Source organism: Drosophila rhopaloa, unplaced genomic scaffold (assembly GCF_018152115.1).
Source record: "Drosophila rhopaloa isolate 14029-0021.01 unplaced genomic scaffold, ASM1815211v1 contig_2, whole genome shotgun sequence".
Lineage (NCBI taxonomy): Eukaryota > Metazoa > Arthropoda > Insecta > Diptera > Drosophilidae > Drosophila > Drosophila rhopaloa.
Window position 1 is genome coordinate 2,169,222 of NW_025335083.1, and position 26,008 is coordinate 2,195,229.

The window sequence follows — 26,008 nt, forward strand, 5'->3', positions numbered from 1 at the left end:
GTTTCAGCAACTGCCATTTTGTGAAAAATTAATTTTTTTTTATTCCTTCGATTAAGTACTAGATTATCTTCTACTTTAACTAAATTCTTAATGCACTTTTTAAGTCATTTTTATTGGAAATCTTCCTCTTCGGAATCGCCAGGTCCAAAATGTCTCACAGATTTTCCATATTAGCCAAGTCTTGATAATTCGAGCGGAGTGCTTGGAGTCGTTATCTTGGTAATACCATAACAAGCGCCAAAATGCATATATAGACTAACCAACCAAATCCAAATAAACCTTTTTTTCTTTTTGTTTGTATTTAACGATGTTCTCTTTATTTTGCAGATATAAATAAATATATTCGTAATTAAAACTAATAACTTTTACAATCTGTTCTGTATTCCAAATTTCTGTTTAATTTACGTTTTTGGGCGCACACTCGATTAGCTTCTGAAGTCAACACATATGTTGAAATGCTAGTAAACATAAATCCTCGAAAACGCGAACAACTCCATTAAACATATGTATGTTTGGTCTTAATCAATATTCTCCTATTCCATGATATTTTCGTTCTTCATTTAAAACTGTTGAAAGTAAAAATAATTGTAGTGATCTTCAATTTACATCAATTTTGAGAATCCTGTTAACAGGCTGTAACTGCGTGGTAGTAGTGTGTTCGCAAGTCTTTCGATAACATGTGTCCGTGAATGCTGCTAGGTTGGCCCTCAGTGCACTGTTAATCAACAGCCATCGAATTACTGGATCCTGTTGCTGTTTCTCAGTAATGAATCTATTAATACGCATATTCTCACACATTTGTTCAGTGCTCTTTCGTTTCTTGTGTGGCGAGTCGAATGTGCTCCGTTTTTAAGCTATGCTGACAGGTTCGCATAGCCAAACGAGCACAGACCCGGGATAGGACTAGAAAAATAATCGTTTCTCGCTATAGTTTATGTATTTTCGTATGGCAGCGCGATAAGCACCGAAATAAGAGTTAAGTCAAAGCAAAAGCATTTTGAGTTATGATCTTTGTGATACAACATTGGGAGGAGCTGCGGAGCACGTCTCTTGTGTGGAAAGCAAAAAAACGCAAACGATATACGCGTGTAAAAAAATATATATATTACTTTACTTATCCACATTCAAGTAACAGATTGATTTTTCTCATCGTTCTTTCTATATACAACTTGCACCTGCTTTGACCCTATACACAAGGAAATTATAAAAATAAATGTATATATGGTTTCGTTTTCGTTTAAGTGGTAATAAACACAGGAAAACTAAATACAAAATTGGCAAAATATAGTTTAAATTAAAAATAGCTGCTTTGGAACTCGTTGTTCAACGAACTGGCCATTGTTTGGTTCTTAAATTGACGCCGTTGATTGAAGCAAAAATAATAATAATATGCGAAGTACTTGATTAATAACTACTAAATTTAAACATTTCTCTAAATGTATTTACAAATCACAGCTACAAACACTAAAACCTTCTTCCAGTGTTGCTTAAGGTGGCGATTACAGGCGTTATGCGGGGCTTAAACAAAAAAATATGAAACTAAACGTTTACACGATTACATAACCATTCGTTATTTAACTCGTTCTCGCGTAGTGCTTAAATAAAAATGTATTTAACTCGCAGAAGGCATCTTTTCTTTCCGTTAAAAGTAAACTATAGTCCAGCAAGCGTAAGAATAAAGTTGTGAATGATTAGCTCTTGGTTTTACAGCCAACCGCCCTTGCGGCCAAAAAGCAAGGAACTAACTGATCCCACAAACGCCTGTGTTATGCTCTGCGGTGCCGCCTCCTCCTCCGCTGCCTTCGCCTCATTTCGCTTGGTGCCCAGCTTGCTGCCGCCGCTGTCGGCTACCTTTCCCAGATCGGGACGCACCCGACCGCCTACTCCGCCGCCGCCAGAAATTGTGCCCAGGTCGGGCCTCTGGGTGGCCATGCCGTTCTTCAGCTGCCTTCGAGATTTCTGGCGCTGCATTTGTTTTAGGCGCGTTTCGCTCGCTGTGCCGTTTGTTGATGTGGTCGCCTGTGCACTCGATCCAGAAGTTGGCTGACTTTGTGCTGCTGCTGTTGTTGCGGGCGTCGTGCTTTTTGATGGCTTGATCTTCATCACCAGACCCTGATCGTCGCTGTCATCGCTATTGTAAGCGCTGGTGCTGCTGCTCGTCGATATGGCTACGCCTCCTCCCGCTGCAGGTGATGATAATGGTGCTGCAGGCGTGGGCGACTTCAATCCTCGATGCAGGACCCCCTTAATTTGGGCTCGATCAAAGTGTATATCGTCCACAATGCTGTTGCTACTGGTGTGCAAACTCTGCAGGCTACCACTGCTAAGCGGCGAACTGCTGCGGTTCGCGATTCCCGAGCCTAGGCCTCGCTGTGCGCTTATTATGTTCTCCAGTCCAATGCTCTCCACCTTCTCGATCAGGTTCAGCGATCGCAGTGCCCGTCGTTCCAAGTGCGACAGCATGATCTTCTGCTGCTGCTGCTTGCTAAGGCTGCTCCGATGCTTCTGTTGCTGCTGCTGATCGCCAACGATCTTACGGCGGATCAGATCCGCACCCGACGAGAGCAATCCAAAGAGAGGCTCGGGCGACTGGGCGCGAGGGGGCGATCCCTCCGGGCTGTTGCATGGCGTCACTGTGGGCGAGAAGTTGGGACCTGCAGGCGTGTTGAGGGCACTGGGCGTCACCGCCTTGATTCCCCTCTCATTCAGCATCCCAGCGAGTCCGAGGTTTACCGAGAATGTGGAGCAGGAGTTTTTGCGCGATAGTCCAGCGCGAGGTGTGGCGGGGCAACTATAAGTGTAAGAAAAGCAAACATTAGCCTATATTACTAAAAAAAATAAAGCCAGCGTTTCTATGGCAGATATATGATATTATTGTTAATACCCCTTGCAAGGCTATAAAAATCAAAGAGATATCCCAAATAACATTTTTGTTAAGATGGTCGTTGAATTATCCGTTTAGAAATATTATAATTTGCAATAACGCAAAATAAAGCTACTGTTTCTGAAAAAACGTCACCACGAGCACAGGGACGTAATGGAAAGTTTTCAATTTCGACTTATTAATCTACAGGAAAAATACATTTTAAATCAATTGATTGCCAGCGTTACTAATCCAAGACACATATGTTTATGGAATTTATCAATTAGATAATCATTTTAAGTCCTTACCTGGGCTGTCTTGATGTCGACGTGGAGGCCATGCGAGAGGACATCTGCGACTGCGAAAGGAACGATAGATCGTTGACGAAGCCATCATCTGGATGCATGACCATGCTGTTGGTGTAGGTGAATGTGCAGCCCGGTGCCTCGAATTGTTTGCCGGGCAGATCATCGCTAACATCCTCCTCGACGTCCGAAAGCGTGTAGATCTGCATGCCCAAGTCGTCCAGCCCACGCCCACCGCGAATAGTCACGCCCGGACGTTCGTCAAGCAGTCCACTGAGCGTGGGCGTAGCCAGGCGCGACCAATGATGCAGAGTCTGCGATCCTTCCATGGGTTTGATAATTTGCAGCTTTTCAGGCAGGCGCCATTGGTGCGTCATCGAGGCGGACATGTGATTCGTGGAGCCCGACATTCCCGAGGAGCCGGTGGACATGATGCTGTCCGGCGTGCGCACGCCCAGCGGGAGGTTTGAGTTGCGGTCGTTTGCTGCTCCGTGAGCCGTGGGCTCATCGTAGTTATAGGTTCCAGCAGGCGCATAAGACAGCATAGCACGACGGGCCAATACCTCAGCAGGTGTCAGCCTCTTGAGGGCCGCCTCCAGCTCCTTGGCGCCGGGCGCTCCTGGCACACCAGAGGGCTGGGCTGGATAGCCGTCATCCGACTGGGAGTTGAGACTCTCGCTGGACAGAGTTTTAACGCCAAGCGATTGACTGCTACCGCCGCGATAGTAAGAGCCCGCTGGATACGCCATGGAAGCCATGCGCGGCCCCGAGGTGCTGCTCATCGACATTGCGCCCAGTTGGGTCATTGACACATTACCGCTGTCCATGTAGTTACCACTCTTGCCAGCACATCGAACCGTGTCGAACACCCTCTTGTACGGCGGCACATTGCCAGCTCCGGCGTAGATGCTTCCGCCCATGGAAGCACTCATGCCGCCGGAGGGCATGTGCATCATCATGCGGCCAATGCGGTCCGCCGATCGCTGGGTGTCGCCGGATATGCCCGAGTCCAGACTGTTCTCAGAGTAGAGCGACGACTCCATCAGCTCGCAATGCAGCGAGTCCGGCTGGTAAAAGCCGCCGCCGACACCAGCTCCACTCGTGCCCAGGCCGCCGAGGAAGGAACTCCTCGCCTGCGGCTGTGACCGCTTGCGCTGCTGCTTGAGCTGGTCCTGGGCCGAGTGAAGCAGGGCCAGCACCTCTTCGTAGCGCTGCTTGAACTCCACCAGCTCTAAAGCCAAAGCATTCTGGTTCTCCTTGGTCACGTGCAGCAGCGACAAGTGCTCGTCGTTGTCCTGCGTTAACTGGTGCAGCCGCATCTCCGCCTCCGCCAAGCGAGCGGTCAGGCTCACGATCTGCTCGTGCTGCAGCCGGTTCTCTTCCCGCTGTCGCTCCAACTCCAGACTGATGTTGTCATATTGCGAATTGGCATCGCTCAACTGGGCACTGATATCGGCCATCAGCTGGCGCTCGTGCTCCTCCACCTCGTCCGTCTGGTGGGCCAGCTGGGTAGCTTCGCACTTCAAGGACTTGTTTTCGTCGAGCAGAGTGTTAACCTTGCGCTGCAAAAGATCCAAGGTTATGGACTTGGACATGGTGGGCGTGTCTGTGGAAATAGCAAATAAACGTATTAAGTATTAAAATTTAAGAATTAAGTTGTAGTAGTTCCATTGGAAAATTAAATACATAAAAGTAAAAGTAATTAGAAGCTTGTAATAACAATTCTATCTGAAAAGTCTGATTTTAACGAAATCATTTTAAGAATCCGCAGCTTCATATGGATAAAAATTTAAAGGATTCCGAAGATTGGTTAGGGCATTTTCTCAACGATCCATCGAGAAAATAGTTTTTATCCAAATGGTTAATTTATACCCCTAATACCAATGTTTTTATCCTCACTTATATTTATTTAATTGTAGTTTAAAGTAAAAAAACCCACCAGTATCCGTGCCATCATCTGCATCGTTGGTCAGCACTGAGATAAGTTCGTTCTTCTTGTGCAGCTCGTGGACCAGTTGGGCGCGGTCGTCATTGGAGGCCTTGAGATCGACCTCCAAGTCAGCGACCCGGGCCTCGAGGGCATTGTTCTGGGTAAGGAGTTCCTTGCCGATTTGCACAGTCAGCTCCAGGTCCTTCTCCTTCTCCTCCAGCAGTCGCGTCACGGCCTCAATATCATCGTACGCCCGAGTCATCTGGCTAACGCGGTTGCCGCATAGAACTATAAAATATATGAAAACGCAAATAATTATATAACTTTACACGCAGCTTAATATATTTAATAAATATGGTAGAAGTATGTAACATCAGAAAATTTCGTAGGGAAAAATTGGTAAATTGTTCGCCAGGCTTTGTTTGACAGTGTTTGGAAGGGAAACTGGCTCCAAATCGATGACTGATATCCGTTTAACAATTTAGTTTCAAGAGCAATAAACTTAATGCTCAATTTCTTATTGTCATGGTAAACTTAACGTTAAAAGTTTAAAACTTAAACCATAAGTTTTCTCAGTTTTAAAACATACTACCTAAACCTACTTTTAGCTTACCATGAAGACAAGAAAAAGAGACTATTATGCTAATATCACATCTAAATGTAGACAGATCATGTAATAAGTTAATCAGACAAGAAGGGAAGCTAACTTCGGCAAACCGAAGTAAATGCAGCTTTAACAAAAACGAATTTATCATAGCTAAGGACGCTTGTATCTCTCTAGTTATAATGAAATTAATTAGATTTTTATCGATTGAAAAAATTAACAAGAAAGGAAAGCTAACTTCGGGCGGAGCCGAAGTTGATATACCCTTGCAGAATACTCTGTAAATTATATTCTCCAAAATTATTCATATAATGCATTCTTAATACTCATAAAAAATCCCAACTTCCTAACTTTACAAACACGAAAGTTATGGCATTTCCGATCAATCAGTTATATGGCAGCTATAGGATATAGTCGGCCGATCCTTATGAAATTTGGTAGGTCGGATTGATTGGCCAAATATAAAACCCATAGAAAATCCCAACTTCCTAACTTTACAAACACGAAAGTTATGGCATTTCCGATCAATCAATTATATGGCAGCTATAGGATATAGTCGGCCGATCCTTATGAAATTTGGTAGGTCGGATTTATTGGCCAAATATAAAACCCATAGAAAATCTCAACTTCCTAACTTTACAAACACGAAAGTTATGGCATTTCCGATTAATCAGTTATATGGCAGCTATAGGATATAGTCGGCCGATCCTTATGAAATTTGGTGAGTCGGATTGATTGGCCAAATATAAGACCCATAGAAAATCGCAACTTCCTAACTTTACAAACACGAAAGTTATGGCATTTCCGATCAATCAGTTATATGGCAGCTATAGGATATAGTCGGCCGATCCCGGCCGTTCCGACTTATATACTGCGTGCAAAGGAAAGAAGGGTGTGTGCAAAGTTTCAATTCGATAGCTTTAAAACTGAGAGACTAGTTTGCGTAGAAACAGACAGACGGACAGACGGACAGACGGACATGGCTATATCAACTCAGGAGGTGATCCTGATCAAGAATATATATACTTTATAGGGTCGGAGACGTCTCCTTCACTGCGTTGCACACTTTTGACCAAAATTATAATACCCTCTGCAAGGGTATAAAAATGAAATTTTAAAATCGTGAAAAATTACTAAATCCCCACTTCGCATTAGAACAGAGAAACAAGACAACGCAACGCCGGACAGAGGGGCGGTTAGATAGACTCTACTGTTAGTTCAAGGATTCAGTAACAAATCGGAAAAGGTGTGAAAAATGCAATGTTATCTAAAGAGTGAGTATTAGCTTATGTCATATTTTACATTGCCTTTTCTGTTATAGTAAACACCCTAGGTTTTTATTAGTTTACTTTTTCGAGTAAGAGCTGTTATAAAAGTGATGAAGAAGAGTCAAAGGCTCCAAGCTAAATTCATCGATTAACACTTAAAGCACCTTCCATCAGTAGTTGCTCGTTCTGCTGCTCTCCCCCCATTAGGCCATTTTCTGCAGTAGCTGCTGCTGCAGTTCCCGTTGCAAGGTTGCTGTTGCTGCTGCCCAAAAAAGAGAGTTCATCCTCATACTCAAGTTCATCGTCCGTGATGAAGAAGTCTTGGTGTAATTGCGACCAATCTTGGCATGCCTCAAAGGCCAAGTCTTCCAAATCGGTTATCGCTGTTCCTTTAGCAGATTCCAATGCATCCCTATGGCCATCTCGCTCTAGTGCACTGGCTAAAAATCGATGATGGACCCCGCTGCCGGCAGCAGACTCCCTCTCTCTCTCTGGCTCCATCCCCTTTTCCACTTTGTTTACGTGCGTCATTTTGCCTTTGTTGTTTTCCTTCTTTTCCTATGCCAAATTCTTTACTTAGTCACTGCATTTTTGCTTTGATTTCAATTAATTTAAAATCGTTTGGTTGAGAAATTTCCACTTCGATTTATATTATGTAATTTAAAATTTCTAGTTTCGCGACACTTTGAGGGGTGGTTTCGTGTTTCTATGATTTCCCCTTTTCTTTCATTCTTTTTTTTTCTCATCGGGGTCATATGACTTTGTATTTTTTTTATTCAATTGCCTTGGTTATAAATGTAAACATTAAAACTAATTGCTAAATTAAAGCGAATTGTCCAGAGTCACAAGAGAAAATTAATAACTGTCATCGCGTTCGCTCTCCCTCACTTTTTCTGCTCTCTATTACTCTTTGCCACCCACTAAACGCGGAGCATGCGCAATATTAATTAGCACTCGTTTTTTTTCAAAGATTTCGCTCTGCCCAAAATATATACATATATATATATATATATATATATATATATAAAACCTCGCTTCACGGTTCAATGTTATCTTTTTTTGTTTTTGTTTTTATTAATAGTCATGAGCGCAACTTGGAAACTGGAAGTGGAACTTCTTGCTCGGACAAACGCACACACACAAATGACAGCTGAGACGTTGGCAGCGACTGAGGCGACCGGCAGCGAAGACAACAACAATAGAAACAGCATCAGCAACAACAGATCTTAAAGTAAAAGGCGTTTTCCCAGGTATTTCCCGTGAAAGGCAAATGGAAATGGCAATATTTACAGCTACATATGGACAGCTGGGAATTTAAAATGGAAAATGCTACAAACAGAAACTTTGAAAACTCACATGTTGCAAAATATTTCTGCGTTTCACTTCACTTCACAATAAATATATAATAGCAGTTCAAAAGTCCAAAGGTGAGAGACATTAACCACACACAACGGGAAACAACAAAAAAAAACTATATAAATGCGAAAACTTCAAATCTAGATGGAAAGAAGACGGAAAAAACTGCGCTCCGAACTCGTGACGGTACACACACACACGCACAAACGTAGTTTCTTCTTCTTACGTCTTTGGGTTTTGTTTTTTTAATATTCTTTTTGCAGCTTGCAAACGTTTCGAATGAATCATATCATATTTACGCACAAGCACTCTATTTGAAAGCCCGACTCCTTGACTTTGGCACTTTTTGCAAATTGTTTATTGTAGCGTTCCAATTTTGCAGAAATTGTGTAATTTACGGATTGCAGATATTCGAGAGAATGACAAAACGCGAGGCGTGGAAGCCAAGAGTGAATGAATTTTGTTTGTTGTATTGGAATCCACCACCATCCACATTGGGGAGAGTAAGAGAGAGCAAAAGAGCGGTACAGTATTGCCAGCACAAAAACAGCAAGAGTGAAATAGGGAGAGTAAGCTAATTGACACCTTGTAATTTTTAGTAATCTCATCAATTCAAAAACAATTTTTATTATTTAATACGAATTTAAGACTATATTTAGAAAACATAATATATTTATATTGAATAATCTTACAAAACAATAAGGGTAGCAAATTTCGGGACGCCAAAGATTATATACTCTTGCATTTGTAAAAAAAATGAAATAGTCTATATTCTAATCGATGCATAAAAATGAAGCTAGATCAATTTTTTATTGGAGTCCATATCATATAATCGTCCGATTTTTATAAAACTAAAACAGCATTTTTGAAATTGCTAAAAATTACTATATTTATCTCAGAGGGTATATGTACATATGTACATACATATGTTAAGAAACAACGAAGCTCAAATGTTATTTCCCTTTTACCCCATCGTTCTTGTGGCAGCTTAAGCCATATATTACAGCCGTAGTTCTAAAATTGCTAAAAAAAAAAAAAAAATAAATAAATAAATAAAGAAAAATCTATGATAGGCAGATCCGACTCGATCTTGTTACAAAAAGATTTTCTGCAATTTTTCATCCAGAAAGCTTACAAACTGAGGGACTGGTTTGCGTAGAAACGGACCGGCGGACAGTCTGAGACACGGCTAGATCGACTCACCCGGTGATACCGATCCAGAATATATGTATAAGTTATATGGATCCGAAATCGTATAACACTATCAAATTAAGAAAAAACCGGAATATATTTGCGCATTTTTTCCTGCCAATCTGGAAAGTTTAGACGATCGGCAAGAGAGTGACACATGAATAAATAGGATTTGGAAAATTGATAGGCTCTTTTTTATTTTAGGCACTGACGTCCGACCCGCGTCGTTTTAAAACTTAATTTGCGTCCACCTATAAAAAATGCCATTGTGAGAGTGTCAAGACCCAAGCTTTTAAGCAGAGCTTGCAAACGGTATAGAAACAGACGGGCATTCGAACATGGCTATATCAACTCGCCTAGTGATGCTAATCAATATTAGGGTACAACTTCAACGTGTCCTTTCTCGTTTTTCTTTCCACTAAAAACCGGAACCATTTCATCTTAATCCTAATCCCATTCATGAATAGGGCGCGAAAAACTACGCGGGTAATTTTCGGCGTATCCTATTCAGACGAGTTTCCAAGAAATACCCTCAATAACATTCAGAAATATCAGGTACGAAATTTTAGCGAAGAATGAAATGAGATAGGATCAGTGGTGGAAAGCCGATTTACGATTCTTCCGGACAGAGCTATAAAATTAAATATGTATCTTGTTAAGATTGTAGGTCGACTAACTAATGACCAGTTTAATAATTTACAACACGTGCCGGTTAAGTCATAAAAATCGTAAGAAAAGAAAACTCATTTAGTGTACGAGGCTAACAGAATTTTATATAAACCTTAAAAAAGAATAACATGGAACTTGTATTTGTTTATAAGAGAGGTTGGCCTATTTACTATTGTATATACCTACGTATATAATCTTATATCTTAAGATTAGCCGAAAGCCAATGCTTATTTACGGAAAATAATACGTGATTTTGGGTAGATCATTATCGATCGGCAATAAATTACACTGCGCAAATAATCGTCATAGAACTGTATTGTAAGTATGAATATTATTTTGTAAAAAAAAAAATTTATTTTGTTTTAAACAAATTTATAAGTTCGTATTTAATGACATTTTCATATTAATGAAACATGATTTTACAACATATTATATTTTTAAAATCTCATATACTTTTTTAAGATCCAGAAAAACGGAACTACCTGCAAGTCATAAATTGATACTTAATGGGGTTTTCGACAGCTTAACGCTAATAGAACTTCAGTGATGATTTCAAGACAAAAATGTCATGTGGTTGACTGCATTAATGACAATGTGTGACTTGAGCTTTTTTCGCAATCAATTGGCAAAGATAGTGTGTCTGGGAAACAAGTGATAAGCGAAAAAAAAAGAAAAGCTCCCCGGCACATTAAGAAAAAAAATTAATTCAAACTTGCGTTGATAAGTGGTGGGCCCTAGCAATTAAGATCCAGGCACAAGATGAGATCATGTGCTTTTTGCCTTCTTTCCTCCCCCTCCCAAACTTAATAGTTTGTCTAATGAACCCGCTAAAAACCTAGACGATTATAGGAGGGTACAAAAAGCCATCATAAGTTGTGCAAATATCAACATGGCAGTCGAGGCTCTAATGGCGAGTCGGCACGATCAATATAGTATATCAAAAACAAATACAAAGTCTGAAATTCACTCATGGAAGTAAAATAAAAAAATATAGGGAAATTAAGAATTTGCTCAAGCCTATATGTGCAAAAAAGTGGATGTCGTGTTTGTTCACACGTCGACCATAACAAAACAACACAAATAAACATGAAAAACAACAATGCAGTTCATCAATTGGAAATATATTAAGCCTCAAAAATAGATTAGATAGGCTCAACTCAAAAAGCTAGCAAAAGTAGAAGGGTTCGAGACCAGGGGCCTGCAGGCAGGCTGCACTTCAGCGATAAGTGAAGAAAGTAAAGAAATGTGAGGCCATATTTCTAAAACAATTTAATAGCAATTTGATAAGGTATTACCTATATCATTGCTTATTAGTTAAAGTTTGGTTCCTAATGCACTTCTTAGATAACTTTATTTTAAAAAAAATTATAAAGTAATGAAATGTCCACTTAAACAAAAGACTTAACGGATATGGATCAGGGCAACATGGGCTCACATTTTGATTAGAATTTGAATCAAATTTTACCCATAATGGTTTATCAAATCTGGACGCTTTTCGAGAGCATTGATAATGACTTACTAAATAAAACACTACACTTTGTTTTATTATCTCGTGAATATAATTAAACTAAATGATTCAATAATTGCTCGAAACTTTGAGCACAGGAAAATACAAAAATAAGAGCTATATGCTATTATTTAAATATAATGCTATCAAAAAGACAGGAGACAAATCGTTATTCGTAGGAAATTTAAGCTTATCCTAACAATTTAAACATTTTCATTATCAAGCACCTGAACTAACCGAATGTCATATGAATGCCCATGTCAAGACCTTGTGCTTACCTTTGTTCGTCAGCAAACTGCGCACCACCTTCAGGCAGTTTTTGCCATCGACATTCTTGGAGGCGTAGTACATTAGTTCCCAGCTGCTGGCCGCCTGCAGCAGCTCCGGGGGCAACTCAAAGAGCGGTGCCTCCAAGGGACCGGTTATCGGGCTGGGAACCGGAGTCCCCGGAACACTGCCCCCCGCCTTTCGCTGCCCCTTCGAGGCGAAGTCATGGAGCAGGGCCAACAGAGGGGCTGAGCCGCCCAGCTGCGGATCCATGGACTTTGGCCCGGACTTCATCTGCTGAACAATGCATCGCATGCGATCCACCGCCTCAAGTTCGAGTTCCAGCCGCGTGGGCGGTGGTTCAATCCCGTTGACAATCGCCGACATCGAGGAGCAGCTTGAGATGCTATCGAATTCGCTGCCAGTTCCATTGATCTGCTGCAGTAAGTCCGCCGAACGCTGGCAATTGGAGTCCAGATGCTGACCCAGCAGCTTGTAGGTGTTCTCAAAGTGCTTGCTTGAGTTCGAGGGTTGGCTGGTGATCAGGGTGGCGTTCAGGGAATCCTCCGAGGCGGTGGACAACAGGGAGCTGCTCGACTTGCTCAAGGCCAGAGAGGTGGTCGAACTGGCCTCTTCATCCACGCCAAAGGTGCTATTAAGCTGGCTGCCATTCTCGAAGATTTGGCCATAGTCGTCCGCTTCTTGCTCGACTATTATGGGCAGGACTTCCAGCTTCTTGATGGGGTATTGTGGCTCTGGATCTTGCTGACTGGGTTTACTTCGACTTGCACTGTTAAGGAGTGGCATTTTGCTTTACGTGCATTATTTCCTTTGCTTTAACGCGAGCTCTTAGCTTTTTTTCACGTTTTAACATATATTGGAACACACGAACACTAAACTTATAACTGATAATTTTTAAGTTTTTTTATTGTCTCCTTTTTGGAAATTAAGTAACTACAAAGATTGTGAGTTTAGTGTGGTGGAGGGGTACTTTTGTAAGGCTTTTCGATACTGCGCATTTGGAGCAGCTTTTGGCAAAGCCCCACAAACGATTCTTTATCTTTACGACCGGAATTGCAATTATCGATGGGCTATTTTCACCCGACTACAGAGCTAGCGGTTACTTTTTGATTATAAGGCAAGTCACCAACCAATCTGCGGAAGGTGTTTGCCTCATTTCCCAAAAAAAACAATGGCAAATTGTGTGCGCATATAAATCCCAACATTTACATACAATGCCAGTCAGAAAATAAATCACAAATATTTCAAAACTGTGACTTCACAGCGCAACGCCTAGGAGAAGAGTGGACAGATTGCGGGCATCGTGAAAATTTAGTGGCTACCACTAGAGAAAAGTTGGGCGCAAACAAGTTATACAAATCAGTGTGCCTTGCGCGGAATGAGATGCGTTCGAATGGAGCAAATCTCCAACATGGCCAAGATCACGTAGGTCGCTGGGAAAACTCGTAAACTCGTAACTCTAGAACGCAGGTAGGAAACGGCGTGGGTTGCTTCAGAATGCTGCCTGCTCGAGTGGGAAATGGTGCACATCCCAAGAAGCTGGTCCATTCACGCTCTCAATAGCCGTTCGATCATAATTTTTATGGCCGGCCGGGCGAAGTGAAAGAAAATTAGCTGAACCCAACTGAGTTAGCTGCCGAGCTAGATACGAGATACTAACGGTTGTGCCAAATGAACGGCAGTCATGAGATGACCAACATGAAGCTGGCTAGTCGAACAAAAAATCTTAGCATCTAAGAGGAGATGATTCAACCGATTCGAGTCACTGTTTCGGACTAAGCGTTTTTCGTTTTTTGTCCCTGCAGTTTAAAGCGGCAATGTGCTTTGCGTAAAAACCTCATTTCATTCGCTGTTTTTAGGTTCATCGACATGCACAAAGCGTATGCACTTATGAGTCACGTTCCCCAACTTTAAGTACTGAACAATCGAAGGGAGCCGACGAATAAATCACGTTATCACATTGACAAACTATGGCATATAACGAGCTAAAAGAACGAACAATCCGGTTTGCTAATTGAAAAAAATATGAAATATAATGGGGGAAAATAAAAGACGATCGGGCATTCATAAGCCGCAGGGTAATTATGTAAAGACAACTGAATAAATTACTGAGGGAAAAGCAAGCAAAACATCCGAAAAAGACCAATCAATTCGTACACGCGAAAATGAAACGAAAACGGCAACAGTAACATTAGACAAACGCTGTTGTTGGCATGTTATTTTGTGCAGTTTTTGCCATGTATTTGGTTCACATCAACTTTCACAAATGCTGTTCGTAATTAATTATTTGCCAAAGTTTGCTGCATTTAAGCATATTGTTATGGTCAGTACAAGATGCGAAATGTCCAACCCTATACTTGGAAAAATCCGTCAGATGTGTTTACACGACCAAAAAGTTTAAGAAACACAACTAATTTTTAGGTAGTTTCTGAAGCCTGAGTTCTCATTGATAAACAATTTACAAACGCTACATTTAATACGAGCAAATATGATTCTTCTTGTTTAATCAAGCGCAATTTTAAATATTGAAAAACACATGTCAAATAGTCAATCAAAACATCATTTATAAAGGGTGCAATTGATTTAAATTACATTAACCAGCGATGCTTTTGAAACTTTTGTGTACTTAGATTTTAGTTTAGTCTAACCAATCTTTAATTATTCTTTTTATAACCACTGATCGATCAAATGCCAACAACGGCAAAGTCAAGGAAGTTCGATGTCCGCTTCAATTGATATGCGAATGAGTAATGGTCAGCGTTATTATTGTATCATATGTTTATTACGGAGGAAAACGTTTTGAGCCACATTTTCTTGCACCAATTTGCGCCGGCAATGTGAATGTCCTACTCAATAGGCCAGTGACACAAAAGAAAAGCGGGAAAGCGGTGGCGGCAGAGAAAAACAGACAGATTGGACGAAAGCCTGCAGGTGGAATGTTTAGCGAAATGACGCAATGAAAGTATGTCACAAAATGTAAACCATCTCAGACAATTGTTTGCTAAAAAGCAGCATGGTCAGTCGGACATAAGCAGCTTTTGGTGTTAGACCAACGAACATGACACCAATTTGTGTGTGCCATTTGGTTCGGCAAAAGCTTAGCACCAATAAAAGTACAATTGCCAGAGCGATTATGACTGTCCATTTAACGTGCTCCATAGCTCAAATGCCATTCGTACACAACGTTTGCGGTTAGTTTTCTGCGGAACACTTGATGAGCCAACGGAACGCGTTCTTCGACTAGATAAACCGTTGATTGATGCGGAACAGCCACTGGGCTGCCAATAGAGTACAGTTGTGGCTGGCTGTACAAGAAGTACTGAAAAATGCATATAACAACGTCTCTTGGTTCATGATTCATATTTATTAATCATTTACTTCTAATAGGTAAAGATTGCGAAACTAAATAGTATGACTAACAAAAAATGTTGTCGAAACAATCGTACAATTTTATTATCATATTAAAATAATTTGCTGCACAGATTAACCCCTTCAAACCATCTATTTTTTTAAACTCAAAACATAAAGGACCTCGAAATTTTATAACTTAAAGATCTATATGCAAAATAAGTTTAAAAAAAAGGAAGTGGGGCGAAACCAACCAATGCCAAAGGAAATAAAGAAGTTAAAAGCTAATTTTGTCAGTTAACAAATTTATAATTTTAAATAAACTGTTATCAGATTCAGTTTGTACTATATAAACTTCTGAGTTGAACATATTTAATACCAAACCGGTGGTACATAATAGTTTTTTATAGAGAAACCAGAAATTGAATTTTTCCATTTCATTTTGGTTCGGACTGCAAAAGTTTCTAAATCAAACAAGATTACACAACAAAATTTATCAATTCCAGATAATTTGTTTGTCCATTTCGACCTTCTATTTGCTTATTTGTGTTATTTGTGAACTTGGAAAAACTTTATTTGCAAAAACTATAATCTGGGAAACTGGCACATTTCAGTCCGATGAGGTTCCGTTTACCCAGGGATAGGGATCACTGTAAACCGGCTGCACTCAAAGAACTGGAAGGCGAACATTCGTGTAGCGGTAAATGGTAAATTACCCACCCGACCAATACGCACATGTGTGCAAACACACACCCATGGAAAACAAACATCGGCAAACAGCTGGTTGGAAGGAGGGAGATGGAATGTTGATCCGAGACAGAGATAGACAGGAAATTCCGATAGAGAGCAATATAGAATTAAAACGTTTCTTATCACCGAAACCGAAAGACGGAATATAGCGGGGCATGGAAAAACGATTATGTAAAGAGACGGAACAACAACTGCAAGTAGAGAAACCCCATTCAAAGACAAGAACAAATTAAGCTGACAGAAAACAAGACCTGCCCATGGCCTCCACCCAATAATACCATTCATTGGACGCGCTCCCTTTAAATGTTTACAACGGCCAGCATTTTCCTCTTCATAATTCACAAAAAACAACGAAAGAAAAAGTTAGCACTCACACACACCACACACTCACAATAGTTGTCCTAAAAATAAATTCAATTCGTATGACAGCACGAACAAGAAGCACTTGGAGAAATTCCAAATGCTTTGGCACACAACGCGAATGAGCAATACAATGCGAGTATTATTAATATTTTGCGTTAATGATTTTTGGCAGTGCCATTGCTTCGGTTTTTGCTTTTATTTGGCACATATTCCTCGAGTATTTTCGGCGAATTATGCCAGACGTGCACACGCACAATTTCACTGCCAACGAACACAGATTTTTAGTTATTTTTGCACTTATTAAACAGAGCCGACCGCTTACATTTTCTTTTTGGCACACGGATTTCGTATTTGTTTCGCGGCGCTAAGACATTTGAAATGCACACACAAGCACGCGGAGCACCATTACTTTTCCCTTTCCCCACCGATTTCAAACGTTCAACAAAATCAAAAAGCAAAATGACAAAAGCACGCGCAGTGTTGCCAGATCGCCGGCCGGGCCCCACTCAGCTGTTTTTGGGGCTGTCATGTTTGAATGGCAGACCACAGCTGGCGCCCGACGTTGAACAACACTGTTTGCATCAACAAGTTTTGTATTGGCATGGGAAATCGATAAGTCGGAGTCTAAGCTGTTGGCGCGCTTTTCAGTAAAATCAAAAATGTATTCTACATACAGTCGCACTCGAAATCACCATTCCTCAAATTACAATATCCATCAGCTTTTAGCATAAAACAATCGAAACATTTGTAAATTCAACAAGAACAGAAAAAGAAATACACAATATTTTATAAAACGACTATCCACCAGGGATCGTGCTCGTTAGAGTTCATTAAGACTTTTATTTTAAAAATATTACTGTGATTTATTTAAACGTCAAAAATAACATAATTTTTACTCTTGTCCACAAAAACTATATTTAAATTGTACAATTTATAAAACCAATGAAATTGTATTGGTAAGCAAAATATATAAAATAAAAGTCTCACTCTTTTTAATTTAAGGAGGAAATGTCGATTTTCCAATACATTTTTATTTCGTTCTAATGGCAGTAATATACATATTTATATTAACCATGAGAGACGATCTATTCATGTTCTTATACGGATCGGAAATGTGTTGCTAATTTTTGACTACAATTCTGCATTGGTATTAAGACCAATCCCTTAAAAAAATATTATATTGTATATATTAATGTACTTTTATAAGTTTTTTTATGTTTCAATTATACAAAAATTCTTTAAAATGTTAAGGCTTTTTATAAAAAAAAATCAGAAAATATTGATCATTACATTTTGTTTAGTGCACAAATTATTTTGAAAAGTTTTGCCGCGAGCGGGTAATTTTTAAAGTTTCAAACAAATGTCACGTTTTGAGCCATATTTCACAAATACTTTTAAATACAGATTTATAAGCTATTAAAAAAAAACATCTTCCATAGCTTGCCAACTCACAAAGAACATAAATAAACATGATATACATCGTTTCAAAAAGAGCTTTTGAAATATTGACTTTAATATTCGCACAAATGTCAGAGACAAACAAAATTTGCATGTGACTAAAAAAAAGAACAATTTGCTTATGAAAAGCAATTTATTTTTAATCTCCTTTGTTGCGTAGATAAAAGAAAATTGCGTTTGGCCACCAAGTGAATGGGGATAAACAATATGAAAAATATTTAAAACGCATAAAAAACGTATGGGAATTTTAGAAAACAAGAGGATAATGACAAGTTCAAACAGACAAGTAAAGTACCATTGAAAATGTTCAAATATCTATTTATAAAGAATATAGTATAGAGAGATTGAATAACGTACACAGAATATGATTCAAAGGCTGACTGACTGCACAAGTTTCCGCTGATAAAATTTTATTAATTGGGCAATTGTATAGCGCGGCACAGTCGAAAAATTATTAGGAAAGTCATATTTGGCTTCACCCATTAAAGGCTTGCAATATGTACATTGTAAATACAATACCTACTTTTGTTTTGTTTTTCCAATATTTAAATTGTATAAAGATAAATAGAACTGTGCAATATTTTTAGGGTTTTGGAATGTAACTTTTGTATTCAGATTCTGAATCTAGCTAAAACGCACTTAGCTATTTCGCATTTACGACTCAATTTTTAAATTCCACTGTTTTTAAAAATTGTATTTTTACTTTTATCTTTTATGTGGTATACCTACAATAACGTTGAAAATATGAAAATTAAATTTGAATAGGCTTAATAGATATTGCTATTATAAATTAAATTTTAATTCAATTTTATTTATTATATTTTTATACCCTTGCAGAGGGTATTATAATTTTGGTCAAAAGTGTGCAACGCAGTGAAGGAGACGTCTCCGACCCTATAAAGTATATATATTCTTGATCAGGATCACCTCCTGAGTTGATATAGCCATGTCCGTCTGTCCGTCTGTCCGTCTGTCTGTCCGTCTGTCCGTCTGTCTGTTTCTACGCAAACTAGTCTCTCAGTTTTAAAGCTATCGAATTGAAACTTTGCACACACCCTTCTTTCCTTTGCACGCAGTATATAAGTCGGAACGGCCGGGATCGGCCGACTATATCCTATAGCTGCCATATAACTGATTGATCGGAAATGCCATAACTTTCGTGTTTGTAAAGTTAGGAAGTTGAGATTTTCTATGGGTTTTATATTTGGCCAATCAATCCGACTCACCAAATTTCATAAGGATCGGCCGACTATATCCTATAGCTGCCATATAACTGATTGATCGGAAATGCCATAACTTTCGTGTTTGTAAAGTTAGGAAGTTGAGATTTTCTATGGGTTTTATATTTGGCCAATCAATCCGACCTACCAAATTTCATAAGGATCGGCCGACTATATCCTATAGCTGCCATATAACTGATTGATCGGAAATGCCATAACTTTCGTGTTTGTAAAGTTAGGAAGTTGGGATTTTCTATGGGTTTTATATTTGGCCAATCAATCCGACCTACCAAATTTCATAAGGATCGGCCGACTATATCCTATAGCTGCCATATAACTGATTGATCGGAAATGCCATAACATTCGTGTTTGTAAAGTTAGGAAGTTGGGATTTTTTATGAGTATTAAGAATGCATTATATGAATAATTTTGGAGAATATAATTTACAGAGTATTCTGCAAGGGTATATCAACTTCGGCTCCTCCCGAAGTTAGCTTTCCTTTCTTGTTATTATTCAAACTACTGGGTTTTAGTTTATATGAGTACATTCAGAATCCAAATTCAAAACTGTTGTTATGTGTTCCGTGCATCACTGGGTAATTTACTATCCTGGGTGTCGCTCATCATTCAACTTACTGAATGACTCAAAGTCTTCTGATAAAATTCGTATTCTTCAAAATTGAATATGGGTAAAACAAACATAGCCTGAATAATTTTGTTTTTCGAAACAACAAAAAATAATAGGAAAATTAAGTTTTTGTATTGATTGTCCCTTTTAAATACTGAATTGGTGATTCAATATATATATCACAAAAGCAATTGATTCACTTTCTACACTTTGCTGGCAGTAGCAAATGGCAAATGTTGTGCAAAAATGTTTTTTTTTGTAGAAATGAATAAATAAAGTAATAATAGAATAAGCTTTTATTCAGCTTACAACCCTGATTTCGTTTAAACTCTCATTTCAAATGTATTTGTAAGTTCGATACATTAAAGGGATTTCTAAAATACAATACTACCTACAAGTTTTCGAAAAAAGATTTAATTTTTTAGACAAATTTTTGGTGGGAAATGGATACTTTATTTTCCGATTACTCTCGCGTACCCTCCTCTAAACAAAGGAATCCTATAAAAAGAATTTCGTTGATGAATTTATTAAATCAATTCAATTTTTTAGCCTTACCGGCTTTAGTTTTCGTTTAGGATTGTTTAAAGTTAGTTGAAGTTTAAGTTAGCTAGACTGTCTTCGAGTTTTTGAGAGGTATTTTCTCTTACAATAGCAACGATTCATTGATCAAAAATTATTACATTTTTAAAAGGTTTTTTAAAAAAACACTCTTAATAAGGAGAAGTTATGTCAAAGAAATATTTTTTTTTTGTTAGCGTCGCAGGGCCAAAAGCTTTAATTTTTAAGAGTTTATAAATTTTAAACCGTCAAACATTTTTAAATGTTTTTATTTATTTGTATTTTATTAGTTTTTTTTAATGAAAAAATCCAATTATACTCCGAACTGTATTTCGAATTTGGTTTGAATTATATATTGTATATATGAAACAAATTGTTGTTATAGATTTAAGTTTCTTGAAATAAGAGACTGCGTAATCTCAGATTTCCTGCTACACAAGGAACAAGGCATTAAAAACTATAGAGCGCTAACTCAAACAGGATTATATTCCAAGATGATCTCAGTTATACTTATTATATTAATTATTCAGTCTTAGACTAAGATATGCACACTTACGAAAATAATTGAGGCACTCTCTCGTCTGCTCCTTAGTCAATCCCAGACCTTCCGGCGGAATAGGGAGCGCTGGGGCCGGAACGAACCAATCCTCATTTGCATAGCCGGAGAAGTTGGTGAGGAAATCGTTGCGCACCTTGTACTTGGGTATCTGCTCCTCTAGCAGGGAAAAAATCTCCACCTCGGGCAGGTTCTCGCTGCTGCATAGCTCTGTGGTATATTAGAAATGAATCATTAGCAGGATAGTGTAAGATTTTATTCAAAATGCAATTACAGTCAAGCGTGACTTATCACACAAATTATATCAAAATATAAGTACCACAAACAAATGGAATACACTATTTTCTGATAACTATCTTATTTATTATATATTGAAACTGTTGCTAAAGTAGGCAAGTTTTTAAAAGTGTATAACGAAAACAAAAAAAATACATTGATTTAAAGTTGTAAACTCTCAGAATATTTTGAGTATTATAAAATATCAAATGTATTGAAACAAACGTGATTTTAAATAAACTTTATAAATATGATCTACCAACGGACTTCACTTTCTTCTAGATAGTCTTGCACACCCTTTGCTTTTACATTATACTATCAGAATCCGATTTAACAAGAAAGGAAAGCTAACTTCGGGCGGAGCCGAAGTTGAAATACCCTTGCAGAATATTCTGCAAATTATATTCTCCAAAATTATTCATATGATGCATTCTTAATACTCATAAAAAATCCCAGCTTCCTAACTTTAAAAACACCAAAGTTATGGCATTTCCAATCGTTCAGTTATATAGCAGCTATAGGATATATTCGGCCGATCCTTATGAAATTTGGTACGTCGGATTGATTGGCCAAATATGAAACCCATAGAAGGTCCCAACTTTCTAACTTAACAAACAGCAGAGTTATGGCATTTCCGATCAATCAGTTATATGGCAGCTATAGGATATAGTCGGCCGATCCCGGCCGTTCCGACTTATATACTGCGTGCAAAGGAAAGAAGGGTGTGTGCAAAGTTTGAATTCGATATCTTTAAAACTGAGAGACTAGTTCGCGTAGAAACAGACAGACGGACAGACAGACGGACAGACAGACAGACGGACAGACGGACAGACGGACATGGCTATATCAACTCAGGAGGTGATCCTGATCAAGAATATATATACTTTATAGGGTCGGAGAAGTCTCCTTCACTGCGTTGCACACTTTTGACCAAAATTATAATACCCTCTGCAAGGGTATAAAAAGTTGTAATCCACAAAAAATGTGCGACTCAGACTTGGGTATGGAACGATTTTAATTACTCACCAGTTAGGCAACTGGCATCGCAGGTCTGTGGTTTCAGGGCAGCCGGCGACTGCGTCTGCTGAAGGAGACGCTTCGACTGGAGGCGCGGCAGGTGCTTGCTGAGCGTCGCCTGGGCGGAGGGACTGAGCGGCTGTGAGCCGCCATTGGCCCCCAGAGTTGCGGATAGCATTAAATGATGATCGTTCCTGGGTTTCCTAGGTTTGTCGTGGATTTGTTAGTCCTTGATTTTGGGAGTGGGGTTGATGCTTCGTTGGATGGGGCTCCTCCTTTGTTCCGCGTCTGGTTAGTTGCTCAACTGAAAGTGGAGAGGGAGAGGCGGGCTTGTGTTAATTTTCGGGCAATCACATGAAACTAATAAGCCAGCTGCCAAGCGACTTTTTCCACTCTATTTTCGCTATTTACCATGAGTATGAGTTCATTGCTAGCAAGCGAAGAGGGGAAGGAACGACCGCGACTGTCGCTTATCTTTCCACTGATAAAGTCGGCGGGTGAATGTGAATGATTATTAATACTATAAATATTAGCAAAACGTCAAAGGATTTTCTACTAACATTTATCAACTACTAAATTGGCAGTCGCAAAGTCCCGCACTCAATCGCACTCCCGAGTGAAATGTTTAGCGATTTTCATGATATACGCGATTCGGTCTTCCTCACACGGTGCAATTTCATTCTGGGTTATAAGTATTGAAGGTATTGTTTAGTTACAATTACAATCAATGACATCACTCTTTTTTCTGGTTGCACTTGATTTAAACGTTTTTTTATAATAGTAAAAAACAACGATTACAAAGAAAGATAATATTTGTAATTTATATTTGTTTTAAGATAGGAAATGTCGAACCAAGAATAATTATTTGATAGCAGTTTAACGACTTCTTGGAAATGGTGAAATAATTTTACAAATATCACAACAAACCTCTAACTGGAGATCATGCAAACCCCTATAAATGCTCTTAAGTTTGCGCTGCTAAATTAATGCGGGGCTGCACTTTCTTGAGATATAAAAAAAAACCTAAGACAGCGAAATGAGATATAGATTTTCTGTAAACTAAAGCTGAGTAGGATGAGTGTACAGGTAAACTGGGCTTAGAAAACCTTAACTTTTTGGAATCAGAAGTGACTGCTGAAAGACTAAAATTCTATCAGGTTTTATAAATTTAGCATTTAATTCATTTATTTATTTATACTAGTTTAAAATATTTAAAAAGACCATCAATGTATATTTTAACTTTTTACCACTAACGATTAGCGTAGAGCGTCGCGCAGGCGTTTACTGACTTTTCTTGGCCCGCCAAAGATTGATTGAGCGGAGTCTGCGAGCTTTGTCGAGTCATAACCATGTTTTCGAGGTCGGCAATCTGGAGTACTCGAAGAGCAGAACCAAGAGCCAACCAAAGAGATGGTAAAAATCGTGTGAGGCAGATAGTCTACGTGCTCAGAGGCGCGTTCCCTGCACTCAGAAATCCAAAAACCGTGGTGATAATAACGAAACGAGCTAACATGAGTGTAATTAGACAATAAACACCACACAGAAAGAAAAAGTGTATGATATAATGCCCAGTTTTATGATATTAAATATAATTTTGGAACATTTATCAGCATTGAATAACAAATTATTCGTTTTGTTTTAAATTGGTAAACAATTAAATATATAAAAATGATATTAACTAATCTGAATAAATTTAAACAGCATCCTTGCAGGGGTGGGTTTTGAACCTCCTGCTTGTGATTTCGCGGGCAGATGCTCTAAACTCTACCATGTAATGTCATCTTCCACGTACATCTGTTGATTTCCTCTTGCTTTCATATTAATAACATACCAAATGATATGAACTGTGTTATTATCGATCTGATTTTCTTTCCGTGCACGAAGCAATAATCGTGAGGAAGGAATTCGAACAGCTGAGTGTGAATTGAAGTTTGCAAATTGCGACGGGCTTTGACTTTTTCACGATGACGCACAAAGAGCAGAGTTTTTAGCATGTGACGCTAAAAGAAGGTGTTCCCCGCAAATTCGCGATATGGTCGCGATAACACTAGAAAATCAATTGCTCTCTTTTTGCCCATTTGACTGCAGCTTGCATTGCATAACACGTAGAAAATCGAATAACTAAGAGGAATTTGCCTGTAGCCACAAATAAAAACAAAACAGAAATCGTGAATGGAAACCGGCGGCTAACGGTAATAGTTCGGCAGCGCTGCTACCACACGCACACACACGCATTCTCATACACACACACAGGAAGACATTTTTCAATTTTGAATTTCTTTTCTTCTAGACGGAAAGCGCGCAATTGTCAGGCTAAAAACACTAGCGTGGATGGCATAATGCTCTAAAATTAATTTCCAAGCGACGACAATTCTCAAACGCTTGCCAAAAAGCAAACCAATTTGCTAAAGTTGCGTTGTTTTGGCACTCAGACGCACACACCAACACTTGCTTGCTCACTTATATAAGACGCGCTTCGCTTGTTGTTGTTTAATGGGGCAGGGTCATTAGACGACACCATTTAATGTTGCATCTTGTTTAGTCTAGTTTTACATTGTTTATTATTAAACCATTGATTTATCACAGGCAGCATGAATCAGCTGGTTTGTGGGGGCGGTGGATGGAGGATGCTGCTTGGGGGAGGTCAAAAATTGTCACACACACAAGCACAAATTTGCGGGGGCGCAGCTGTGCGTTTGCCTGTGTGCGGGAATTATAAAACACACACACATCTCACATTTCATAATACATTTCACAGCTCTCGGAAAAACTAACCTTTGCGTCAAGGCGTCCAATTATTGAATTTTCATTTTCGACTCTACAATAACCCTTCATGTTGTTGTTGTAGTACCTACATTTGTTGCAATTGGCTTGTGTTTGCCATTTTTTCGTTGCGCTGCTTTCACAAACACACGCACGCACACCACGCTGTTGGGAAATTCAAGGGTCACATGGAATTTTCTTTAATTCCGCACTTAACATCGCACTCGTCAGTTATTGAAAATGTTTACTACTATTTAAAGTCTATAAAATATGCGACGTGCACCTTCTGTGTGCGTTTATAGTGGTAAAGAATTTAACTAATTTTATTTAGCCAGATTTCGATTGCTGCCCAACACATGCAAGAACCAGGGCTGTGCCAAAACTATCGGATTGACATTATAACGCTGCAGCCACGCCAATCGTTATCGCTCCTTGAAACTCAATCGCCGCGTTTCACTAGAAGAACAATATCAATATTCATAATAGATTTCTTACGAGTTTCATGGTTTGACCAGATGCTTATTTTATCCATTTCATCATAAAAAAAAGAAATGAGAATACACCACATAATCCATGATACACGCTTCTAAAATTTTGCGACCACTGAAATATCGATAAAAATTTACAGTAGAATAAAAAATGACAAAACAAACAATATTCGTTTCTATTTTAGCATAATGAAATTGCAGTTGTAAACAAAACGTTTTTGACAACCTAAATTCTTCAGCAAAAAAAAAACATTCCAAACATAAACTTTTGGCGGTAATAACGACTGTAATGGTTTTAAAATGGCGGATCGCATAATCCGTCACTGATCAGTGATCATGTTGTTTTGGTGAACGCTCATTACTTCTTCGACTTTGTTTTATTTTTGATTAGGGTTTTTTCTACAAAATATTTGTAAAGTAAAACTAGGCCTGGCTTAACGAATACGTGAATTTTATAATTTTAAAATCAAGTTACGTCCAAGCCAACTATCGATAAGTCGGTCAGTGTCCTTACATTTTTGGCGGTCAAACTAGCAAATTACAAATTAAGCACTAGTACTATTTTATTTTCCATCAGTAATTCGATTTGCAGCATTTCAGGC

General features: G+C 38.9%; 1 protein-coding gene across 6 annotated transcripts; it reads right to left on the reverse strand.

The window, feature by feature from the left end:
- Positions 1 to 288: 288 nt before the first annotated feature.
- LOC108049183 (trafficking kinesin-binding protein milt) lies at positions 289 to 25,288 on the reverse strand. 6 transcript variants are annotated; one of them, XM_017130289.2, is made up of 6 exons: positions 25,011 to 25,288; positions 22,165 to 22,459; positions 20,863 to 21,072; positions 5,108 to 5,386; positions 3,172 to 4,774; positions 289 to 2,791 (listed from the first exon to the last, which is right to left on the reverse strand). In XM_017130289.2, exons 2-6 carry the CDS (start codon positions 22,331 to 22,333, stop codon positions 1,705 to 1,707), a joined length of 3,348 nt encoding a protein of 1,115 aa, XP_016985778.1. In that variant the 5' UTR covers positions 22,334 to 22,459; positions 25,011 to 25,288; the 3' UTR covers positions 289 to 1,704. The 6 variants fall into 6 exon arrangements, with proteins under 6 accessions (XP_016985778.1, XP_016985779.1, XP_016985777.1 ...); XM_017130290.2 differs by having other exon boundaries at positions 25,007 to 25,288; XM_017130288.2 differs by having other exon boundaries at positions 24,931 to 25,288.
- Between the last annotated feature and the right edge of the window lie 720 nt (positions 25,289 to 26,008).